Genomic DNA, 26,183 nt, shown 5'->3' with positions numbered 1-26,183 from the left:
ATACAGAGGAACTTCGGGTGACTGTCCAGGCAGTAAGATGTCTCTGTCAATCCTAGTGTTTATATATTATCCTTCTGTGGTCTTTGATGGAGTTGAAGATAGATAGTTATAATTATAGTTTTCCTTAGTTATGATAAAAGATAAGCTACATATAGAACTTTGGACTCACAAGGATGGGATGCATGATATTTTCTTTAAATCTTGCTAAATGTTAATAGACAAAATGTTGTAACTGTGTTCTTACTTGATAACTGTTCTGTTATATACAATTTGACTGTGTTAAAGTTAAGACCTTTCTTTTTGTTTAAACAGAAAAGAGGAGATGTTGGGGAAGTCCTGTTATTTGTCAATAAGCACTGCTGGCCAATAGGAATCTAGATAGGAGTCCAGGAGAACTCTGGGAAGAGAAACACAAGAGAGTCGAAATGTAACGCCATGGGGTAGGAAGCCCGGAACTATTCTCCGGTAAGAGAAATACTTAGATTAACAATTATGGGGTAATTACTTAAGTCAGAGCTAGCCAGTAAGGAACAAGTAAGGCCAACAGCTTCATAATTAATATAGCCTTCTGTGTGTTTATTTGGGACTGATGCGGCTCTAGAACCAGGCTGGCGGGAAGGCTCCTCTCAAGGAAAAAGCTTCTCTTTACAACAGCCCATGCATGGTGGTCAGAGAACAGTTTTTGGGAGTTGGTTTTCTTTCCACCATTTGAGTCTTAGGGATTGAACTCAGGTCCTCAGGGTTGGTGGCAAGCGCCTTTACCTGGCGAGACGGCCTGAGCTTCCTTTTCTTCTAAGTGGACTGAAGCCACTCAAGAAGAGGTGAAAAGGGTTCACTGCTCTGCCCTTCCAAAGCCCCCACAAAATTGTATGAACTAAAAGGCTCAAATCTGTGGCTAGAGAGTTGGCTCTTGCAAAGAGTCCAGGTTGTTTCCAACACACACGTAGTAGCTCAAAACCATCTGTCACTCCAGTTCCATGGGATCCTACACCCTCCTCTGGCCTCTGTGTATACTGGGCATTCATGTGGAGCACATATGTACACACAGGCAAAACATTCACACACATAAATATAAGAATAAATATTTAATAAAAGCGATTGATTTTATTTTCGTTTTGTTTGTGTATGTGTGTACCCCATGGGTGCAAGTGCCTGCAGCAGCCAGAGAGGACATCAGATTCCCTAGATCTACAGTTTTAGGCAGTTTCAAGATGCCAGAGGTGGGTTCTGGGAGTCAGAAGTAAGTCGTCTTCAGGAACAGTACACATTCTTTCCTAAACGCTGAGCCATTTCCCCAGGCCTTCTTTCCTTGAATTTCTGTTTCTCATTTTAGTGTTTTTCCTCCTTCCCTGAAAATTTCAACATTATTATTATTTTTTTTTTGGTTTTTTGAGACAGGGTTTCTCTGTAGCTTTGGAGGCTGTCCTGGAACTCACTTTGTAGACCAGGCTGGCCTTGAACTCACAGAGATCTGCCTGCCTCTGCCTCCCGAGAGCTGGGATTAAAGGCGTGCATCACCAACGCCCGGCGAAAATTTCAACATTCTAGGCTCGACTGTGGGACTTGTAGTTGGGTCAGATTTACATGCCCAGAGTTTCATCCCAAGGTCAGTTCCTTGCTGTCTCCAAGTCTGTGCTGTATGTTTTCAGGATTGTGTGGGGTGAAGAACTGGGTGGCCCCCTTTCAAGTGTGTCTTCCTAGCTGAGCAAATAAGGTTTCCTCAAGCTCAGGAATGAGGTATGTTCTCTGGAGAATCTAGTTCCCCTTAGGGGTCACTTGCGATCGAGAGGAACCTTTCTCTGGTCTTCCTTATACCAGTTGTCCCATCTATGTGACAATAATCCAAAGGTCTTGCTTGACCATGGCTTTGCTTAGAAGTATGGAGAACATTTTTCTGTGTTGAGCTCTTTGTAGACTGGATACCGATTAGAGTTCACTAGGTGGGCCCCCCATGGCCTGTCTGAACAAGTAAACAGACGACTCTCTATAGTTACTGGACATTTGGAGAGATTCCCCATAGTTCCTTGGAACCTAGTTGGCCTTGAAAGACAAGGAGATGTTATCTTGTTAGGGGTTAGAGAGCTTGCTCAGTGGTTAAGAGCTCTTGCTGCTCTTGCTGAGGACCTGGGTTTGGTTCCCAGCACCCACATAGTTGCTCAGAAACATTTATAGCTCTAGTTCTTGGAAATCTAATACCACCCTCTTCTGGCCTCCCAGGACACCAGTCATGCAAATGGTACACATAAAATACATGTAGACACTTACACACATAAAAATATGAGTCTTTAAAAACTATGGTGCTGGGGCTGGAGAGATGTTTCAGTGGTTAAGAGCACTGACTGCTCTTCCAGAGGACCCAGGTTCAATTCCCAGCACTCACATGGCAGCTCACAACTGTAACTATAAATTGCACACTTGATGAAGGATACAGGTGACTATTTGTTGTGAGGAGGTACTTACAAGAGAGACCAGCAACCCAAGTTGGTCTCAGTGGCTCCGGATCCCTGACTGGAACCCCGAAAAGAGCGCATCTTCTTTCCCCCAGCTCTTTATCTTCTGTCCCTACTACATACCTGTGACCACGCAGCAGTACAGGTGCCTAAAACCTCTCCCTACATACAATTGTCTGTAATTTTAAGGTCTGACACCCCACATAGACATACATGCAGGTAGAACACCTATGTAATAAAACAATAATAAATAAATTACTAAAAACGATGGTGCTTGAGCCGACAGAGCCTAGGAAAAGATGGCATCAGCCTGTTCCCTTCCTTTACCCTTTCCATGTTAAGTGCAAATGGAAAGATAGCCAAAGGCAAGCACTCAGTGGGGCAGAAACAGAAGCATACAACAGACACGGAGCACAGGAGTGTTGAGAAGGGCAACCATACTTTACCTCAGAGAAAACAGCATTGGAGATGCCAGGTAGAAAGAGTAGTCATTAAGACCCAACATAGCCCACCTCTCCAGCCTCCCACCCAAGAAATCTCATTTCTCTTTGCTGGCGCAGTTGTTGGCTGGCAGCAGCCTTCTAGTATCCTACAGTCTATTATTTGGGTACTGTTTGAGATTTGTACTTTTCCAAGTTTTCCCTGGGATGCTGCACATTCCCACGAACTTTCCAAGTCAGCCATTTCAAAGTGTCAGCTCCCTCTGACATGCAGCTAGTATTGGAAGCACGTGGCTGTGAACACATTTAAGTCTTTTCCCTTAGAAATCAGGAAATATATCATGTAAAACGATGTGTCAAAATTAAAACAAAACAAAACCTACTATGGAGGCTGTGGAGGTTTGGTGTTATCATCTCACTCTGGTATAAAACTGCGTTGACTGTATTGTTTAGCAATACAGCCCATGTTGGAGTCTCTTGTGGGTCCCCCATTTCCATGATCCCAGAAGGCAAAAAACAAAACAACAACAGAAACTGAGAGAAGAGGACTGGGACACGTGACTGAATATCTTCAGTGCAGGGAATTCTAGGGGTATTCTAGTCCAGCCTGGTTTGCATCGAGAATTTCAGGTCAACCAGGACTACATAGTGAAAACCCAATCTCAAAAAAACAAAAACATTAAAAGGGCATCAGAGTGGTAGCGGAGAAGAGAGGAAGGGGATTAAATGATGTAGTATTTTAGTAAATCATTTCACTCCATAGGTTGCTGAGAGTGGCAGTTTAGATGTGTTCCTCACAACTGACATTTGGACAAAAAGTTATATAGGAAAAAGACAGTACACAATCCCAAGACACAGGTGTGGGCTTCTACAGGGCATCTCATTTAGGTGTGTTTTCAGTGCATATAGATATATCAGTGCATATATGTATATTTATAATAAAGTTTAAAGATTAAGCAAAGCTTAAAATTTAAATAACATTTAAAAATTAAGTACAATATGAGTTGGTTTACTTACTCTTCTTAATGAATTTCTGTTTGTAAATTGTATGTTTTATGAGGTGCATTGTCTATATTATGGATCGAGAGGCGTGCTAACATGGCAAATTCAACATTATAGACGTTTTGACCCTAAGTAAGCACAATTTCTTTATTGCCATATTATTTTCATTTTCTTTTGAGACGGGTTGTCATTATGTAGCCCCGAGTAGCCTGGAACTTGCTTTGTAGATCATGCTGGCCTCGAACTCTGAGAGATTGCCGGCCTCTGTCTCTGGGTGCTGTGCAGGGGTGCACCGTAATGCCTGACTCTGATTTTTCAAGTGTAAATTTGTTTTTAATATATAAATTTGAGATGTCTTTACGAAAACACACTTTCTCTGTAAGCAATTTTTGGCTGTATCACTTGTGTTCACGTTTTAAAAATTTCATCGGGAAAATCTCCCAGGGGAAGGGTTTTTTTTTTTCTTTTTCGTGTCCTCTTCATTTTCCCTGTCTTTCTAGCCCGTCTCACCATCAACGGTTAGAATTTAGCATGGTGTCCAGACAATAAAAACAGAAGCCTAAGGGCTGTGGAGGTGACAGGCGGGTTCCCAGATCCGGACACAGAAAGAAGAGGTTTCTGAGCCTCCTGAGACCCCGTACTTCCAGGTCTGTTTTGAACCTGGGCTTGGTCGTCGGGAAGGGCCGTCCTCGTTCAGGCATCTTGCTCAGACTTCAGTCGGGTCCTTTGACCCGGCTTGTAACCTCCACTTAGGGATCAGCCCGCGCTCAGAGCCAGGGAACCGAAGTTCCTCTTTAGGAAGGGCTCCAACTCTGCAAGCGGAAGTGAGCCGCAGCTCGTCTCCGTCTTTTCCGGTGTGGCTCCGCGCTGCCCCGTCCTCTTTCTCCCCGGTGGCGGGCTGGCCGGACGGGCTCTGGTGAGGCCCGGGGAGGGCGTGGGCAGCGGCGGTGGCGGGGAGTGAGGCCCGGGCGTGCCCTTCGTGTGCATCCCGCTCGTTCCCCGCTCGCTCGCTGCCCCCGGCGCTTCTCAGAGGCTCGGGCCCAACGGTCCTCGGTCCCGGCCGGGGCCATTTCGCATAGATGTGCCTTGTGCTCCCCCCTTGCTGCCTCCAACGCCTGTAAGGTCATCTCAGGCCTTTCCAGAAGGAAAAGGATTTCCGCCATTGGAGTCCAGTTTGGCCACCCATCGCCCCACGGACCTGACTTTCCTGGCGCTTACTGGTGAGCAGTGGGTGGGATTTGATGGACGGGAAAAGTCCAGGGGTGAGGGAGCTTCAGCTTGTCTTTCTAGCCCGACTCACTACCAACGATTAGATTTTAGCGTCCCTCCTTTTTGGAAACAGATACATCCCATGAGTCCAGTTTTGTTGTAATTTTACCTATCATGCATCATTTCGGCATGTTACATTTAGGCAAAAAGAGGAAAATTTAAGTGTTCAGGGTGTGTGTTTTCGTGTGTTGTGTAGATCACAAACCATCCCGTACCCCATCACTTCATCCTAACAACAGTAAAGTGTTCACAAGTGAAAAACAGGGAGCTTAGCACTGAAGGGATGGCCTTTAGAAAACTGGGATTTGGGCCAGGAGAGATGATTTACTGGTTAAGATTAGCTCGCATGTGGGCACTTCCGGAGGACACCGATTTGATTCCCAGCACCCACTTTAGTGGCTCATAACACCAACTCCAGCCGTGAGGGCATGGGAAGACCAGACACTTTTCACTCGTGTGGTACACATTAACATATACACATAATTTAATAAATAACTGGAACTCTTTTAAGGAGTGGGTGAGGCTTTATTTTTCTAAAATAGTATATTTGAACTTAATTATTTTCCCTGTGGGGGCATGTTTCAGTAAAACTTAAGTCATTGTGCTAGTGCTATTGCAGGAAAACAATGGGTTTCATTTATGTGCATACAGGCACATTCTGTATTTTGTTCTTACGTTCTCTTACCTCTTCCCATCTTCCCTTTTGCCAGGTGGTCCCTCATATAGGCTTTTCTTTAAAAACAAAGTTTACTGGGGCTGCTTTAGAACCCTTGTTGCTCTTGCAGATGACCTGGGTTTGATTCCAAACACCCACGAGGTGGCTCAACCATCTGTAATTCCAGTTCTAGAGGATTGTTCGCCCTCTTTTGACCTGGAGGTGCGCTAGCCACTCAGATGGGCCACTCAGATGGTATACATATGTACATGCAGGCAAAACATTAAAAAACTTTTTAAAAAGAGGGGTTTGTGTGTATGTGTGTGTGTGTGTTCATACATGTGTGTATGTATATACCTTTGCATGTCTGTATGCCTTTCTGTAGAGGCCAGAAGAGGGTGAATTATTGATCACCTGAAGCTGGACTTACAGGTAGTCATGAGCTACCTGTTGTTTGTGTTGCAAAACAACTCTCTGAAAGAGCAACAAACACTTAACCATTCTGCATCTCCAGCCTCTACTTTTTAACAATTTCTTTTTTATTATTATTAAACAAATTTACTTTATATGTATGGGTATTTTGCCTGGTGTAGGTCTGGGCACCCTTTGAGTGGAATGTCCCTGGAGGCCAGAAAGAGGGTATCAGATCCTCTGTAACTGGAGTTACAGATTGTCATGAGTTTCTATGTTGGTGCTGGGAATGAATCCTGGTCTTTTGAAAGAGCAGCCAGTGTTCTTAATTTCTGAGTCATCTCTCTAGCGCCATTATGATTATTATTTTTCATTTTTTGAGACAAGGTCTGTAGTCCAGGCTAGCCTGGCATTCACTGTGCCTCCTTAGTCCTTGGATTACTAACATGTATGAACCATTGTGCAGACAGCCAGATGTTAAACTATTTGAACTTTACTTCCTTTGGATTTCTCCAATCCTTTGGATTAAAGTCACAGCAGTAACTTAGCTGATGACAGTTGATGAGTTAGTTATTCCTACCTACTGAGACTGAGGAAGAAGATAGCTTGAGCCCTTGAGACATGGACTAGCTGTGACAACAGAATGAGATCCTCCCAACAAGAAAAATTGTCAAAGTATGATTAGTGGAAACAACATTAATGTACAACTGAGGAAGCTTAGATTCACTGAGTCACAGTGCGAGTGGTCACACCTGCTATAGGCCCTGAGAACCAGAATTGTGTCAGAATTTAAAAATGACCACACTGACCAGTCATGGTCAATGGTGCAAGCCTTTAATCCTAGTACTCTGGAGGCAGAAGCAAGCAGGTCTCTGAAGTCAAGGCCAGCCTGGTCTACAAAGTGAGTTCCAGTACAGCCAGAGCTACACAGAGAAACACTGTCTTGAAAAACCAAAACAAAGAAACAAACAAACAAAAAAGAGACCACCTCCTGGTCCTGTATTGATCGTAAGCAGTGGAAAGGACAGTGAGGGAAGTAGGGTCCTAAGTCGTTTGGTCACGCCATTGTGCAAACGAGGTTTGGAGTGGATTGCTTACAATATGACAGATAATCTCAATCAGAGTAGGAAATGACAACTTCAGTTGGTGAAACTAAATGGCTAGGTTCACATTCCTTTAGCTGACAGTTAGAATAAGCCAATTGGAATGTTCATGATACTGATTGCTGTTCTTCCCAATCACCAAAATAGAAGAGATACCCACATGAGACAAATTAAAATATGTGTATCAGGGGAAGAGAACTCCATGGGGAAATTTCTTAGATACACAGGCATCAGTTTCATGATGTATCTCCTTCAATATGTTGACTTTAAAAATGGGACAAAAGAGATTGAACACTCTTATACTATCTTATATATGTCAAGTATCTCCAGTGAAAAATGTATGTTATTTTGCAATTTTATATATTAAAGGTATTTTAATTTTGATAAATAACATGGGTTAAACATATCAGTGTAAAAAAATGAATTTTCAAGTTGCTCCAAAACTCACTTTTGATTGGTTTGCTCAAATATCTTTAAGCTTATTATCATTACTAATATTAATTGAGATAGGGTCTCTGTATAGCAGTGGTTGGCCTGAGACTCACTGTTATACCCGAGAGTTATCTACCTGTCTTTTGCTTTTGCTTCCTGGGTCTCCACACCCAGGCCTATTTATTATTTGTGTGTGTGTGTGTGTGTGTGTGTGTGTGTGTGAGTGTGTGCGTGTGAGTGTGTGCGTGTGAGTGTGTGTGTGTGTGTGTGTGTGTGTGAGAGAGAGAGAGGTTTGTATCATCATGGTCTGTGTCTAACAAGTTTCTCAAAGAGCTTCTTTTAAGTCACATCTTTTTTTTTTTTAGCTAAAAATCCTGTTTCTTTTGTTGTGTGTACATGTGTGGGTATGTTTATTTATTTATTTTTTTACTTTGGTTTTTTTGGGGGGGTGGTTTCAAGACAGGGTCTCTTTCCTGTGTAGCCCTAGCTGTCCTGGACCTAGCTCTGTAGACCAGACTGGCCTTGAACTCATAGGGATCCACCTGTCTCTGCCTTTAAAGGCGTGCACCACCACTGCCTGGCATGGCTCGTGTGTTTATTTTTGAGACAGGGTCTTAACTGTGTATCCCTAGCTGCCCTGGAGCTCTCTTTGTAGATCAGGCTGGCCTCAAACTCAGAGATTTCCCTGCCTCTGCCTCCTGAGTGCTAGGATTAAAGGTGTGCACCTCTATGCCTTTGTACATCTTTATGCCTGGCTAAAGATGAAATCTGGGGGCAGGGAGAAGAGGGTGATAACAAAGGGCTGGTGTTGTTAATGATTAAATTAAATCTGTTTTTTTGTTTTTGTTTTTGTTTTTTGAGACAGGGTTTCTCTGTATTGTTTTCGAGGCTGTCGGTCCAGCCTGGCCTCGAACTCACAGAGATCCGCCTGCCTCTGCCTCCCGAGTGCTGGGATTAAAGGCGTGCGCCACCACCGCCTAGCTAAATCTGTTTGTTTATTTATTACTGTTTTAAAATATTTCAAATTTTCTTTTGATGTAAAATCTTTAGAATGACTCAGTCAATAGGTGGCTAAAGTATTTTTTTCTTTTTCATTTGGTTTTCTACCTGACAAGGTCCTGGTGGTGTTCATGGCCCAATAAGGGGCTAGACATCTAACCAATTAGTAGAACATTTGCCTAGTGTGGTCTGGGCTTTATCCCTAGACCACAAAGAAAAGAAGAATGTCCTTGACAAATGCTGCAGCATCTGGTTTCTGTTGCTCCATTTATAGACCTCAGCTTAGGGCTGGAGTTGTAGAGAAGTGTATGTAAGGGAAAGTAGCAGCTGTGGGGATAGCAGATTCTAGGGGCACTATTGCTAATGAGGTGGTATTATCTCACTGGCGAAACAGGTGCTTCTCTTGCTTGGCCTCTTTAGTCTCTGATTCAGTGAATAATTTCCTAATTACCCCGTATCTATTTCCCTCTTCTGCTTTGCCACTGACAAGTCAGTTAACTTAAGTAATACCCAAAGACTGTAGCTTTGCCTGTCAACTGACTGTGCCTGTCCAGCATGTGCCTTGGAGGTATCTGTAATGTTCCCCCATCACAAAATTATAAACTTAAAACATGAGCTCTTAATTTTTGTAACTCAGTTATGTGAGTCCCAAGTGTGAACTTTGTAATGACAGTGTTGCTGTGCTGCAATGTCAAAAAGTTGAACATATTTGTAGACTTTCTAGACCCTTTCATTTTAGGGAAGGGAGTTTCTGAGTCATTCAGTTGAGTACAGGCAGTAGTACTCAGCAGCATGACTCAGCTGTAATCCAGGAAGACAGAGTCACCTGGTGTTAACATTGTGGAAGGAATATTTGGGAAGCCAAGAGCAGTCTAGTTACATTTTGTTGTGCTTTATGGGATCCATGCAGGGTTTGGCATCAGGTTATATTTTCTGTTGTGATGAATAGGCTGTCTGGATTCTGCAGGCTGTGAATTCTAGTCCTACCTGAGACAGGAGAATTACATCTGATAATCTGATAATTTGGTCAAGTGAGGTACAACAACCTATGTGAGATGGCTAGAGCGTTTTATGTATTAGTTAGAGATCCTTGAAGTGGGTAAGTTGCCTTCAAGGCTCATGGAAGATCTGTTCAACAGCAAGGGGACTTTTGGGACTAAGTCTTATGGGCATTTTGACTTCTAGGCTTTCTTGCTGGGGTTGTGGATTGAGAATTAATATTTCTTTAAATTTTGTTCATTTTTCTTTTATTCCTCTTAAGATAGGGTCTTGTATAGACCATACTGCCTTAAACTCTTAAAAACATATTTTATGAGTCTTTTGTCTGCATGTATATGTATGCCTTTTGTCCTGGGAGACCTGAAGAGGGTGTTGAAATCAGTATCCTAGAATTGATGTTGACAGACATGTAATCTACCATGTTTATGCTCCTAACTACTAAGCCATCTTTTCAGCCCTGACCTACCCCACACCTAAGTGCTAAGTGTACAGGTGTGCACCATTGGCCTTTAGGTTTAATAGTGGTTAGGAGGGTGTAGTGTCTGTTGTGTTTTTCCATAATAAGATGAACAACAAGTGCTATATAGTAAACACGAACTGAAACAGGTTTTAAGTAGACCTGTTGAGCTTCTTATAATATCGGAACTTGCTGTCCAGCAATATTCCCCACATATGCTATAATACAGAAAATAATGCATTTAAATTTGACTTTGCACGTGGAACTCTGGATTTTAATCGGAATAGTTACTAATGAGGCTGGTTATGTGGTGCAGTGCTTGCTTAGCGTCCATGAATCCCTGGTTTTTGTCCCCGCACTGAAAAACATTAATGTCTTTAAGAATTAAATCTGTTATATAAAATATAGCATGGGGGTAAGTACTCTTTGTTTCCCAGTTTGATCAGTCATTGTTGTCTGTTCTAAATCTCAAATGATTCTTATAATGAATTGTGGTAGCTTTCATGCTGTTCATTGAGATCCCCATATCCAGCAGTCAGTATTAAAATGACTGATTCTGTGAAGTCAACAGCTAGAAGATATTTAGCTCTTAGATATTGGCTAACATTGTATTCATTGCCTGCTTCAGGAGCTTCTCAGAAACATTGTGACTGAACTCAAAAAGGGTTCAATTTACCTCTTACAGGGTGCTCTGGAATTTTCAGTCTACATTGGGATACTGAAGAACTGAATTCAGTACTGGTGACAGCAACAGGATAGATGAACTTGCCAGTGAGAGTGAGGGCAAACAGAGAAAAAGCATTTTCCTTCTTTTATATCCACCAGAAGGTGTGGTTTAGGTTTAGGGTGGGTCTCTTTTAAATAATCTGATTTAGAAAAGCTATCATAGGAGTGCCCAACTTCTTGGGTTTTAGTTGATTCATGTGTAGTCAAGCTGACAACCAAAATTAGGTATCTACCTCTTACATAATTACATCTCTTTAAATTATGCTTAATTTCCAAATAAAAACAAAAAACAATTTCATAATTTCACCTTACATGATATAACACTTTAATGTACAATCACAAATGCATTATATAATTTTGGATAGGTGGCAAGGTCCATTGAGGAATGCTTAGTCTTTTAAATATGATAATATAGATTTATAATACTTAACCACTGATATTATCTCAATTGATGTTGTATTACCGATAAAGAAATAGAGGAAAGAAGATGCAAATATTGCCTTGATGTATAAGAACTTGTTTTTTAACAAAGCAGGGCAGGAACACTCACGCCAGTTACCGTCGTCTTCTGTAGTTGGTTAGATGACCTTAGCTCGTATTTAAAACTTCTCTCTACCTGCTTCCGTACTCAGCACTTAGCTCATATTTAAAACTTCTCTCTACCTGCCTCCGTACTCAGCAAGCACTTCAGCAGGTCTTTTTTCCCCCCTGGAGGAGTGACTCATACCATCATCTCTGAAGATGACCTTTTGTACCCCTGCCTGAATTGGGAGTTGTAGTTTCCCATTGACTTTAATCATAGGGCATATTTCCTATTGGGTCTCTAGGGGGCTAGTGAGCAGAACCATTCCCATTTTGTCTTAGTTAGGTGTCTATTATTGTGATAAACACCATGATCAAGAGCAGCTTGAGAAGGAAAGGGTTTATTTCATCTTAAACTTTCAAATAACAGCCCACTATTGAGGGAAATCAAGGCAGGTATTTAGGCAGGACAGTGACCTTGTTGATGTGTCACTGGGGGCAGGCTTTGACATTTGAAAAGCCTACACCAGTCCCAGTTAGCTCTCTTTGTCCCCTACTTGCAGATGAGGATGCAGGTCTCAGCTCTAGCTCCAGTGCCATGCCTGTCTACTCCGCTGCTTTCATGTTCCCTAATCATGGACACGAACAGTCTACAATTGTGAATCTCAAATTAAATATTTTATAAGTTGCTTTGATCATCGTATTTTGTCACAGCAACAGAAAAGTAACTAAGACAGTGATAGTGACCAAGGCAACATATAAAAGGAAGGGTTTATTTGGGTTTACTGTCCATCACTGTCATGGTGGGAAAGAATGGCAGCAAGCAGACTTGGACTGGAGCAGAAAACTGAGAACTCAAATCTTAAGCCACATGTATAAAGCGGAGAGACTGAACTGGGAGTGGTGTGGCTTTTGAAATCTCAGAGCCCTTTCTGAAGTCCTCCAGCAAGGCCAGATCTCTTAAACCTCCTCAAACAGTGCTACCAACTGGGGACCACGTATTCAACCCATCTGAACCGCTGGGAGACATTTATTCAAGCCAATACATGGAGGGAACTTGTTCTACATTTACAAAGTTTATGTATGTGTTGAAATCAAAAGGAGCTTAGTTTTAGAGGCATGTTTGGACCTTGTGCTTCCTCTCATCATTCTTTTGGTAGATGCCAGGGTACCGGAGAGCATCTCTTACTGAGTTTGTGGCTACTTCAGGAATTAACTGAGAGAACTATAGTGGGATTTCATGAGACACAGATGGCACTGCTGTGCACCATATGTGATAGAACTCTGGAATGTTGTTACTTTTCATCCCTTAGTCATAATAGCCCTAATAAAGGGTAAAGACTCAACAAGTAATATATACCTGGCAAAACTTGAAGCAGTCATTTTAGTACTCATTGCTCTGATCAACAAATTCTCACATTTTCCAATTTATTATAAATTACTGAACCATTGCTTAAGATTTTTCTCTATTAGGAAATAAAAAAATATATAGGTGCCTTTATTCATATAGATGGCCAAAATGGTGGTGGGTCAAAGGGAGAACCTCACATGATATATATATACACACATATATGACATATTTATGACATTTACTTAAGTGTGTGCTCATGTTCATGTGCCATACCACAAGTGTGGAGGCCTGGGGACAACTTTTGGAAATCTGCTTGTCTGGGTACAATTTGTGGGAATTGTTCTCTCCTACAACTGTGAGAGGGAGGGGAAGGGATGCCCAAGGATTAAATCTAGGTCATGAGACTCAGCAGTGAGTACCTCTACCCAATGAGCCATCTTACCAGCTCCCACATACTTAAAATTTTTTTTAATTGTTTCTTTGGGAATTTCACATCATGTACCCCAATTCCACCATTTCCTGGTCCCTCCATATCTGTGCCTCCACAAGGAAAACTTAAAAAGAAGAAATAAAACAAAAGCAAGCAAGCAAACAAAACCCACTTTGCTCCTTCTCTGTCCTGCCTCTCCATCACCTCCTTATTCTCCTTAGTGGATTGGGAGGTGCTGTGTATCATGCAGTGTACTTTTTTTTTGTTCAAACAGCTTTACATGTGAAATGCTTGTTGTGTAATGAGTTGTTGGTCAGGTTCAAGATGTCTGAGTTCTGGTACACCATCAATGCTGACCCTAACTGAAACTCCTTTCCAATATCCTGCTGTTGCCCTGAGTCATGGAGGTCCTGTGACTATGGTTCTGTAGGTCATAGATAGGGCCCACATGCTTTTTTTTTTTTGTCTTTGATAAATTTATTTTTGTTACTTTTTTGAGAATTGTGAACCCCCCCCCCCAGACAATTTCTCTGGCTGTCCTGGAACTTTTGCTGTAGACCAGGCTGGCCTCTGCCTCCAGAATGCTGGAATTAAAAGTGTGTGCTACTACCTGGTGGTGGCGGTGCATGCCTTTAATCCCAGCACTCGGGAGGCAGAGGCAGGAGGATCTCTGTGAGTTTGAGGCTAGCCTGGTCTACAATACAGAGTGAGTTTCAGGACAGTCTCCAAAGCAATACAGAGAAATCCTGCCCCCTCCCAAAGTGTATGCCACCACCACCCTGCTAGTTTTTTTTTGTTTGTTTTGTTTTTTAAGACTTTCAGGTGTGTACTAAGTTGCTAATATGAGATCTGTCTGTCTCTATCTCATTGAGGCAATGCCTCTGAGTAGTCCTGAAACTTGCTATGTAGACCAGGATGTCATTGAATTCTCCATTTTATTTTGGTGTAGGCATGTAGTCCTGTGCACTTGTCTCTTAGAACTGCCTTCTTTGTGTTCCATGGATTTGGGTATGTTGTGTTTCATTTCATTCTATTCTGTTTGCTTCTGTCTTTACCTATTTTTTTTCATTCAGTATTGAATTGTTTGGTTTCCATGAGTTTGTAAGTTTTTTGTTGTTGATATCTTACTTTAATTCATGGTGGTTAGAACATGGTATTGTTTCAATTTTTTTTTCTATATCTGTTGTCAATTTTTGTGGAGAAAGGTTTGTGAGCTGCTGAGAAGAAACTGCATTCTTTTGTGTGTTTGAATGAACTCTTTGTAGACATCTGCTTGGTCCATTTGAATTATGGTATTATTTAACCCCAGCACTTGTCTTTAGTTTTCATCTGAATGACCTTTATTGATGAGAATAGGTATGGAAATTGCCCACTATCACTGTGTGAGGGCCAATATGTGGTTTTAACTGCAGTAGTGTTTCTGAACTTGGGTTCCCTTGCGCTTGGTGTATAATTGTTTAGGATTTTTCCTTTGATGAGTGTGTAGTACCCTTCTCTGTCTCTTTTAAGGCATTTAGTTTGAAGTCTGTTTTGTCAGGTGTTAAAATGTGCATGCTTCTTTGGTTCGATTGTTTGGAATACATTTTCCTATTCTTTTCCCTGAAGTGATGTCTATCCTTGATGGGTGCGGTTCTTTGATACAGCAGGCGGATAGATCCTGTTTTCCTGTCCAGTTTATTAGACTGTTATTGGGAAATTGAGAAAATATGTATCAAGAGTTATAATTGGGCACTGTTTATTGATTCCTGTTGTTTTTGTGTGTCCCTTTCCCTTGATTTATTGGTCATTATAAGGTGACTATTAACCTGCATATCCTAATTATAGTCTTAATTATAATTCTTGGCTAGTGGTAGTGGCACACATCTTTAATCCCAGCTCTTAGGAGACAGAGATAGGCGATCTCTGTGAGTTTGAGGCCAGCCTGGTCTATAGATCGAGTTCTAGGACAGGTTCCAAAGCTACACAGAAACCCTGTTTTGGAAAAAAACAAAACAACACCCAAACAAACAAACAAATAAATAAATAAATAAAGTTAGCTAGTTCTTGAATTGAAGCTCTTTTAGTACCAAAGTAAAACTTAAAATCATAAGTGGCAGCCTATAGAGAGACTGAGAATCTTGTTTTGTTCCTTTTTATAGTATGCCATTATAGAATATCACAGTTTCTTGTATGACTCAGTTTATCTAAATAGCCAGTGCTTAATAAAGTCAGCAAAGAGGCCAGACATATTTTTCAAGCCAGTTTCTATTAGTCTGGATAGACCTTAGGTAAAGAGAGATACTCTATAGGCTCTTGCCAAACTGCTTAGGCCATTGTCTTGCTACAGTGTAAGATAGGACTATCTTAGATTTTGGTGCTAACAGCTGTGGTCCCAACTCCTTAGATTCTTATCTCCTTCCCCATATTTAAATTTTTTCTTATATCTCTTTCCATCCTAGTTCACCCTGTTTCTTGATCCTTTGTTATTCTTTAGAATAATACAGCTGTCTGCCATCTTAGTCTGTTCAAAACTCTGGTCAGATCTTATCTCATGACTGTTATGTCTGAGTCATGAGCCCAGCAAAGAACCTTTATTGGAAGCTCAAGCTTGGGCCCTGCATCTGTTCCAATATGGCAGGGAGAGCATTGAGCTCAGCCATGGCAAGGTTTTTAAAGATTAAATGATGAGGGGGTGGGTCGGGGAATTATGGATTCAGGTGGGGTTGAACTCCTGATTGGGTAGGAGTGGGGTAACAAGTGTCTTGTCAAACAGGGATTGGTACTAGTGTTATTGCAAGGAAACTGGCACCCTATATACAAGTTAGGTAAGCTATTCTTAATGCTCTGGAGCATCTAGCACTTGTTTGTCTCAATTCTGGTTCATGCCTTGCAGGGTACAGTGTGGTTTTTCCTGGCTATTGTAAGGGTGAGGCCTAGTCCTGGTATTGTTAGTCTGTAGTCTGTAATGGCTGCACCAATGTTAAATTCAGTGACATCAAACCTCTTCTGGTCTTTTTTAAGTCATATTTTTAATCAGAAGATCCACTAGGTTTGCCAGTCCCTGATATTGACTGTTAGGTTGGCATCAAAACCTTGCCAGAGGCAAATAGCCCTAAGCCAGAGCGCCTAGGCTGAATTTCTATTTTCTCCCTTCCTTCCTTCCTTCCTTCCTTCCTTCCTTCCTTCCTTCCTTCCTTCCTTCCTTCCTTCCTTCCTTCTTCTCTCCCTCCCTTCCTCCCTACCTCCTTCCCTCCTTCCCTCTCCCTCTTTTGAGACAGCTTCCTTTATGAACCTTTCCTATTTGGTTCTGCTCCTGGCAGCATTTTCCATCTTCGTTCTTTGAAATGGGTTTCTCAGGCCTACTCCACTGGGTCCTGAGCTGGTATATTCTATTAGCTCAGGTATGTATTTATCTAAAGAAGAATCTTTGCATATATGCAGCTACTGATGCTTGAAGACTCAGTGAATTTTGAAAACATTCAAGGACTAGCATTTTGGTTTAACCCATGACATTAATCTGAGATAAAGCTGACATCCAGAAGACATGTTATTTAGTTATTTCTTTTAAAAGGGATGGGTTATTGAACACAGTAAACTAAACCACATTCATGTTGCCTTGATGGAGAAATACACATGATTACATTTTATTATATTTTATTTTTAAATTTTATTTACTTATTTTTATTATGTATAGTGTTCTGTCTGCATATTTGCCTGAAGGCCAGAAGAGGGCACCAGATCTCATTACAGATGGTTGTGAGCCACCATGTGGTTGCTAGGAATTGAACTCAGGATCTCTGGAAGAGCAGTCAGTGCTTTTAACCTCCGGAGCCATCTCTCTAGTCCCTTGTTTTATTTTATTAAAGATTTATTTATATGTATTATATATGTATATATATATGGTACTCTATCTACATGTACACCTGTATGCCAGAAGAGGGCATCAGATCCCATTATAGATGGTTTCGAGTCACTATATGGTTGCTGGGAATTGAACCCAGGACCTCTAAAAGAGCTGCCAGTGCTCATAACCATTGAGCCATCTCTCCATCTCAATGATTACATTTTATTTTATTTTTTAAAAATATTTATTATGTATGCAGTATTCTGCCTGCATGTATCCCTGCAGGCCAGAAGGTGACACCAGATCTCATTATAGCTGGTTGTGATCCACCATGTGGTTGCTGGGAATTCAACTCAGGACCTCTGGAAGAGCAGTCAGTGCTCTTAAACTCTCAGCCATCTTTCTAGCCCAATGATGCTTTTTGATGTTGTCCCCCTCCCTTTAAATCTACCTTTTTTAAAAAAATTATTTCCCTCATCTTTTATTCTGTGGACAAGAGTCACCACACCAAAATATATCCTAATCCAAAATATCTTGGAGATCCACTTTATTCAAAAACATCCATTTCTTTTAAAATGAGAATTGAATCCAAGTTACACATACAGTACTAAGGATGATAGTCAATGCAATAGGGAATACAATATATTTATTTACCAGAGAGAGAATCACACAAGCTGGGAATCTGAAGCGTGGCCAGCTTCCAAAAAAGGAGGTCCTTTTTCCTTTTGCTTCCTTTTATCTCTACCTATGCTAATTTACTTATCCCCACCCTCGTGGGAGGATAGCTTTGTGGGGTTCACTCCTACAATTCCCCTTTTAGTCTAAATAGAAGATTTAAATTTGATACAAACTCAAACATATACAACATATATACATAGAAGGTGATAAATATGTTATAATCTACTTATATAAGTAAGCTAAACATATCCATTCCACCTAAATTCTAAACTTATCTGAAAGGGATGACCAAGACTGAACACCTCCTTCCAATCCCAACCCTAAAATAATTGAAAACTAACACTAACAGGTGTAAAATATCCTCTGATATCAATGGTAGGGAGAGGGGGTGTGGAATTTTCAAATTTACTTTCTTTTGAAGTGGGACGATGACAATCATGGGGACCTGTGGGAAGAAAATGTTAGTGTAACAAGAGTCTTTAGTAGGTTAATTAGTCTCTGTTTGGCAGGAGATGCTTGATTGAAGTTCTTGATTGGAGTTTAAATTTTGATTGAAGCTCTTATCTGAAGCTCTGGCCAGATTGTAGAAGATGCACTGTATCAGTTCCTTATTCTGGAGTTGTGTCCAGTGATGTAGTCCTAAACCGGTTTCAGGATGGTGCTTGTCAGGTGGAGTCGATGATGTGGGGCATTTTAGATGCATCCAGTCGAATCAGGCGGAGTTGAGGAAATGGATCCCCATTCTCTTTCTGAAGCAGTTGAAGATTGCTGTCAGGAAATCCTTTGTTCTCTGGAAAACTCAAACATTAATGTCAGCACGGAAATTTTTAACTTTTATATGTATTCATACTGGGAAAGGCAACCATAAGGAAGATAATAAACATGAAGGAGATTAGAATTTTAGAAAAAGAATCAAGTATACAAGGTGACAGTCCCTAATTTTGTTTTCTTGTCTTATATCAATGGCTCTTTGATATAATACAAAAATTCTGAATTGTATTTTAACAGTATGCTTGGAGAGCCAATCCAACTCTAAAGCCAGCATCAATTAGATGAATTGGGACTAAAACATATTAAGAAGCAAAGAGAAATGGAAATTATAATAACAGAATAGAGAGATTCAGACATTGATACCACGCGTTGTATTTTTGCATGTTTGATGGTCCTCTGGGTACCTATCCTTTCTTCTTTAGGTATCCATACGTCCAGGAATTTTTTCGCTGTTCAGAGCTGAGTTTTCCTATAAAGACAAAAACAGAACACTTCTCTTTCCTTTTATGAGGTCTCCTTACACATAGTAGCATCTAGTAGAATATGACCTTGTAGATGAACTGTCATCTTTCTTCCTCCTGAGGTTTCTTCTGTTCAGATCGAATCTTGATTAATTTTGATGGAATCCAAAGTTTTTCTTCTCCTGTTGAAACAAAAGCAAAACCTCTTCCCCAGTGTAACACATACCCTGGCTTCCAGACTGAGGTCATAACATCTTTAAAATATACTGGTTGGTATAGCTCAGAAGTTCTCTCTGTAGTCCAGTGTCTTTCTGCAGCTGTTTTTCCTTTCTCATTAGCATTAAGAAATCAACGTTAGTTAAGCATTATGCAACCTGTGTTTGGGGGTCTTTGTTCCTCCTGGCTGTTTATGAAGCATTTCTTTCAAGGTTCAGTTAAATCTCCCAACTACTGCTTGTCCTGTAGGATTGTAAGGTATTCCAGTTACATGTTTTATATTATAATATTTGAAAAACTGTTCCAATTTGCTGGAGACATATGCTGGAGCATTGTCAGTTTTTATTTGTGTAGGTATACCCATAACAGCCATCACATCTAAGAGGTATGTAATAACAGAATCAGCTTTTTTAGAGCTGAGGGCAGTAGCCCTGAGAACGTGTCTATGGTATGGTGTACATATTTCAAACTGCCAAACTCTGGGAAGTGAAATACATCCATTTGCCAAAGTTTATTTCTGTGAATACCCTTGGGACCACAACCTGCTGGTAACGGAGTTTGATTGTAGAATGAGCAAGTGGAGCAATTTCTTACTGTTTCTTTGGTTTGTTGCCAGATGATAGAAAAATCCTTCTTTAAACTTTACTTTGCTGTTAACATGGTATTTCTTATGAAATTCTGAAGCTTCCAACACATTACCTATTAATAAACTATCAATTTCATCATTGCCTTGTGCTAAAGGACCTGGCAGACCCGTATGGGATCTGATGTGATACATACATACATATATATATATATATAATGAGTTCAGTTTCTGATGGTTTCCTGTAATTGTAAAAACAATGAGGTTAATTCAGTGCCATCATGAACAAATTCTGCTGTCTCAATGTGCAAGACAACTCTCTCTGCATACTGAGAATCTGTGACTATATTTAGAGGCTCTGTAAAGTCTTTAAGTACCATGAGAATGGCATACAACTCTGCCTTTTGTACAGAGTTGTAAGGGCTTTGAACTACTTATATTTTCTGATTTATACCCTGCCTTACCTGATTTGTTTGCATCCATGTAGAAGGTAAGAATAGGTGTTTGTCTCACGATACGTGGGAGAATCCAAATTGTTTTCTTTATGAATTTTATTCTCTCTGTTTTGGGATAATTGTTATTGATCGTTCCCCAAAAGTCACTGCAAGCCATTTGCCAATACTCATTATCCGTCCATAAGGAGCAAATTTCCTCATTAGTTAAAGGTATAATAATTTCTGCTGGGTCTCTTCCAGTCAGTTGATGAAGTCTTAACTTACCTTTTAATATCAAGTCAGAGATCTTTTCTATATATGTTTTCAATTTTTTATTCTGTTTATGTGGCAGAAATACCCATTCTAGTATGATGTCTTCCCTCTGCATTAATATTCCTGAGGGGTATTCTCTAGATGGTAAAATTACCAGAATACAGTCCAGATTTGGATCTATACGGTCCACATGTGCTTCTAATATTCTCTTTTCTACCCAGACAGGTTCATCTGTTAGCCATTTTAAGGGTAGAGCTTTTGGTTGCTCTGTAGATTTGGCATTAGCATCCTGTTTCTGTACAGCCTGTATGTTTGGCATCTGTTTTCTCTAATGCCTTACAACATTTTTTCTACCATCAAGAGCTTGTCTATGATTCATATCTGAATCAGGAGGAATGTTAATTTGGGTATTCCATTGCTGTAATAAATCATGACCCCAGAGATTCATAGCAATATCTGCGACCTATGGCCTCAAACTTCCTCTCTGCCCTTCTGGTCCAATACATTCTATCCATCTGACACTTAGTTTCACATGAGATAAGGTCCTAGAAATTGAACATTTACTTATTTTGAGGGCCAACCTACAGGTCAGTTTTTTTGAGTTATTGTTACATCTTCTCTAGTGTCTAGGATCCTGTAAAATACGTTATTATTCATTCTTACAGCTAATTTGGGTCTATGATTTTTTACAGAAGTTTGCCAGAATATACGTTTTTTGTTTCCTCCAGTATCAACTAGCTCTTCCTCAATAACTAATCTGTTATCCACAGTGCCAGTAGTCTTTACAATAAGCTGTGGATTTTCTAATTGTCCCGAGAGAGGCTGTCCTCCCCTGTTACTGGGAAAGATCGAATCACCTTTGATCTGGGGGCCTCTACTGGGAGGCCCCTGCCTGAGTTTCCCTGCTGCAAAGCCTTACCTTGTCTGTCTGTGGTTGACTAGCATTCTTTGGTCCAGTGTTTGCTTTTGCCGCACCTCTTGCAGAGACCAGAAGGCTGAGGCCTTCTGTGTGAAGTATTTCTGGTAGAAGCATTATTTTTAGGAATGCTTTGTCTGCAATTCCTACTCAAATGTCCTATTTAACCACAATTAAAACATCTAGGGTTTTGATGTCTTGAAACTTCTGAAGATTGCTTCCCCAACCCAAGTCTGTATCTCCTCATGGTTGTTCTGCTTAAATTCTAAATTATTTGTTTTGGTAACTAAATCCCTGTTTCTGAATTTTTGACTCTAATTTTTGAATCATTTGTACAATATGTCTATTATCTGTCTGTTTGCCGTGCTTCTTCCATGTGATTACATGTATTAACATAGTAATCACAAGCATGTTACACAAAACATATGAAAAATATCATAATTGTCCTTTACTGCATAACCCATGACGTTGGTAATGAAATCTCTAAAATCATGCAGTGTTAAATTATTTGCCATGTTATAATTAGATGTTCATACCACCAATTAGTAATTCTTGAATTGGAATAATCACCTCTTGTTTTATCTTAGATTAAAATACCTGTTGTTACTGCGTTTGGCCAGCAGATGGTGCAGGTGTACCGCCAAACACGGCTTCTTAGTGTAAAATCGAATGTTTCCCAAGGAACTTGTGAAAACTTAGCGAACAGATTTGGGGACAAAGAGGGGGTGGGGAAGTTGGGGACATGCTGCATTGCAGTGGAGCTCGCAGTGGCTTTAGTAGCCACTAAGCCAGTGGAAGGGGGAAGCGGGTAAACACAGGGAATCAGAAGTGTGGCCGGCTTTCAAAACAGGAGGTCCTTTTTCCTTTCGCCTCCTTTTATCTCTACCTGTGCTAATTTACTTATCCCCACCCTCATGGGCAGATAGCTTTGTGGGGTTCACTCCTACACAGTACACTGTAGTAAATTAAGCCGGGCGTTGGTGGTGCACGCCTTTAATCCCAACACTCGGGAGGCAGAGGCAGGCGGACCTCTGTGAGTTCGAGACCAGCCTGGACTACAAAGCGAGTTCCAGGACAGCCTCCAAAGTCACAGAGAAACCCTGTCTCAAAAAACCAAAAAAAAAAAAAAAAAAAAAAAAAGATTTACCTACATATAAATTTTCAATAATCAAACCTCTTAGTATAAGTTTTAAGTTAACTCTTGCTACAGATTTTATAGATCTTTAACCATATCCAGTAAACTTACAGAAAGTTTATATAATGGTCTTCTAAACCCTGAGGTAAGATTTATACTTTAGCAAAAGTTTTAGAGTTAAACAAAAATGAAAAAGAGTATGAGTTGAGTAGCAACAACCCCCTTTAGGAATAGTCTATCTTTGTTTTATTTTGCTCTCCTTTCTCTGTCACATAGTCTGGTGACCTGTCTGACAGGCAACAGAGATTTTGGAGGAAACCTTTAAATACATATGCTTTGGTCTAGAGGAGGGGGAGCCATAACCCAACTCCAAAGCCAGCTTTTAACTGAAGTACAGTAGCATAAAATAACGTTTTAATATCACCCATACTCACAAGACACCCGAATCCCTGTAGAATTGAATCCAATGACCAAGTAAGCTGAGAACACAAAGCTTAGGTTTTAGAATATTTTTGAGTCTTGGCTTTTGATAGAGAACGCTGCAGGAAGTATATGAGAGATGTTTGGTACCAGCCGTTGAGGAGTGTGTGCTGAGTGTGTGCATGCAGCTAGCCTGCTCCTTTGCTCTCTACTCCACTGGCTTGGTCTGGCTCTTGGCTTCCATATCTGCAACAAACTGATGGACACACCAGAAAACACAGATCCATCAAATGATACCTTAAAAAGACAACATTCACACACAGTCGGGGGGGACCGGACACAACATTTGATGGCCACCTTCATTCATACATCCAACACTTGGTTTCCATCTTGGCTTTTCCAACAAGGGCCAGTGGTCTCCCTGACTCAGAATTCCTGTGTCCAGCTTTTCTTTGAGTTCCACCAATGGGCACTACAGACAGACAGGATTCTTACCTATAGCTCCCGAGGTTTTTTTGATGCTTCTTTTTTCACAGTCTAAACATTGAGAACCTGCAGATAACTCCCTCCAAATGCTGGATCTATCCAATTTCTTTGTTCCCAGTATGCTGGGCCCCTCTAGGATCCCAGCCAGAAAAGGGTAGACCTGGTAAACACCCAAATCAAAGATGAGCTCTCAAGTGTTATGGGACTGGGGTCATTTAAAGATTGACCAATCTGACCATGTATAATTTTAACAAAGAGGAGGCTTTTATTCAGATAACTGGCATCAGGTCTGCACCAGGGGCTCCCGAATGTAGCACCCAGTCACTCAATCAGGAGTTTATAAAGGCAAAGAATAAAAGCTAAATTTGTTCTCAGTGCAAGCAGAAGATCCCCCACCCCTTTTTTTTTGGCAAAACAAGCTTGTTTACAGAAGCAGAAACAGCAGTAAAAAATTTGACTCTTAACAGCCCTTAGTCTTTGGAGGTCTATTTTGCTTTATAGTTCTTTTAAGCACAGAGATTTTAAACTTTTTTTTTTTTTGAAACAGTTTCTCTGTGTAGCGCTGGCTGGCTGTTCTGGAACTCACTTTGTAGACTAGGCTAGACCTCGAAGTCAGAGATCCACTTGACCATGCCTCCCAAGTGCTGGGATTAAAGGTGTAAGCCACTACTGCCCTGTGAGAATTTAAACATAAAGCTAGCCATCACATTGGTTAGGTGTGTTTCATGAAGACAACAGATAGTTTCTAACCCAGTCAGTATTTGTCTTTTGGTGAATTGTAGCCATATATGTTTATCTGAGGCTGATATTGAGAAGGTTACGTATTTCCGAGTGTTTTGTTGATTGCTGCTCTGTCACTCCCCCACCCCCCTTCTACCTCCACACCTTCTTCCTGGCCCTCCTTTGTCCCTGTATGTGTTCATTGGGGCACTGTCTCTCTTGTGCTCTTGTGGATGACCCTGTCTTCTTATGTATAATATTCCTTATTTGCTGCCGTGTGGGCTTGGTTAAGATGAATTGTCTTACCCCCGGGCGTTGGTGGCGCATGCCTTTAATCCCAGCACTTGGGAGGCAGAGGCAGGTGGATCTCTGTGAGTTCAAAGCCAGCCTGGTCTACAGAATGAGTTCTAGAACAGCCTCCAAAGCAATACAGAGAAACCCTGTCTTGAAAAAAACAAACAAAAAACAAAAACCCAAGATGAATTGTTTTAATTTGTGCTTGTCTCAAAATGTGGATTGGGGGTAGAAGGCTGAGGAGTTTCTTGGCAGGCACAAAATAAAGTCAGGACGAGATGGTGTCACCTTAGCCATTTCATAGTCACATGAGGAAGCCAGATGTTAATAATAAACAGCGTTCTTCCATGGTCTCTGCTTCAGTTCCTGCCCTGAGGTTCCTGCTTTGACTTTCCTCAGTGATGAGCTATATTTGGAAGTGTTATATGAAATAAACCATTTCCTCAGCAATTTGCTGTTGAGCATGGTGTTTTTTCACTACAGTGGAAACTAACTAAGAAGGTGCTTTTCAGCATGTATGTCTGTATATCATGTATTTACTTGTGCCCAAGATGCCTGAAGAGGGTGTTAGATCTGCTGGGGCTGGAGTTATAGATGGTTGTGAGGGTGATTTTACCCTCTGATCCACCTTTCCAGCACAGAATGTTATATTTTAAGTAACTTATATGCTTACTTTCCTGAGTCCTGTATATGGTGCTTATTGTGGGGTATAATAATCATAACATCTTAGGATTAGTTACTCTGTTCTTCCTTCTTCACTCCTTTGTACTTGGACAGTTATCCGTATCGAGAGTATAGATTGCTTTATTATAGTGATTATAATATTTTCTGTCAAGAGTGTTCAAATAATTAAATAGAATGATTATTTTATGTGAGCATTTTTTATATATATACACATAAATACATTTATAAAAAAGTTCTAGTGTGACTTAGAGTACTGTATTAGTTGCTTTCCTGTTGCTCTGATAAGAAACTATGACCAAAGCCACTCAAGGAAGAATTTATTTTAGCCTGTGGTTCAGAGGGGTACAGTTTATAATATGGAGGTATGACATGGCAGCAGGATCCTGAAGTAGATAGATCACATTTTCATCTGTACACAGATGATGAGTCTTATAAAGCCTTGAGGCCACCCTGAGTGATGTATATTCTCAAGCAAGGATCCACCTCCTACAGAATCCATAATTTTTCTAAACATGACTTCCAGCTGGGAACCAGCGTTCATGAGCCTATGGAGGATATTTCTTATTCAAATCACAGCAAATACATATGCTTCCTCAGTCAGTGCAGGTGCTGCTAATGAACCCGTATTATAAGGTGTATATTTTTAGTGGTTTTCATGATCTCACCTGTAGAGCTAATATATGGTGTTTGATGACTGCTAAGTGTTGCCTTTTGATTGATGCCCAAAGGAATCTAGATCCTGCAGATTAAAGAGAATGAATATTGTCATTTTCTGCTTTGATGCTTAAGCTTCCCTGATGTTTCCTTGGAGTCACCGAAGAATTTGATTGCACGTTTTGCCATCAGACTCAAAGGATGGACATTACCAGTTTGTACTGTGGTAAGTCCTGTTGCTACTGTTTTTGAGAGAATCTGTCGTAGGTCCCTCCTACACAGTGTAGAGCCAGAGGTCTGCCATTCTGTTATGGAGGACTTGAGGTAGTCCAAAGAGGACTGTTTTATATATCAGCCCTCTAGTATGTGCTTGGGAACAGGCACTGCAT

The 26,183-nt window shown here is 40.8% G+C and overlaps 1 protein-coding gene across 4 annotated transcripts in view; it reads left to right on the top strand.

Annotated features, from left to right (window-relative positions):
* Nucleotides 1-4,744: 4,744 nt before the first annotated feature.
* Nucleotides 4,745-26,183, top strand: part of LOC101823483 (zinc finger protein 26) — a 39,399-nt gene continuing 17,960 nt past the window's right edge. For 2 of the 4 annotated variants that reach the window (XM_040729858.1, XM_040729859.1), the window contains exons 1-2: nucleotides 4,745-5,112; nucleotides 25,930-26,020. In XM_040729858.1, the coding sequence (XP_040585792.1) occupies nucleotides 25,996-26,020 (25 nt within the window). In that variant the 5' untranslated portion in view covers nucleotides 4,745-5,112; nucleotides 25,930-25,995. Of the gene's footprint in view, nucleotides 5,113-25,868; nucleotides 26,021-26,183 lie in introns of all 4 variants that reach the window. The other 2 variants (XM_021232054.2, XM_013119441.3) reach the window with 2 other exon arrangements.

The sequence above is a fragment of the Mesocricetus auratus genome, unplaced genomic scaffold (assembly GCF_017639785.1).
Source record: "Mesocricetus auratus isolate SY011 unplaced genomic scaffold, BCM_Maur_2.0 Super-Scaffold_100022, whole genome shotgun sequence".
Taxonomy (NCBI): domain Eukaryota; kingdom Metazoa; phylum Chordata; class Mammalia; order Rodentia; family Cricetidae; genus Mesocricetus; species Mesocricetus auratus.
This window is presented reverse-complemented; position numbering and strand designations above follow the sequence as displayed.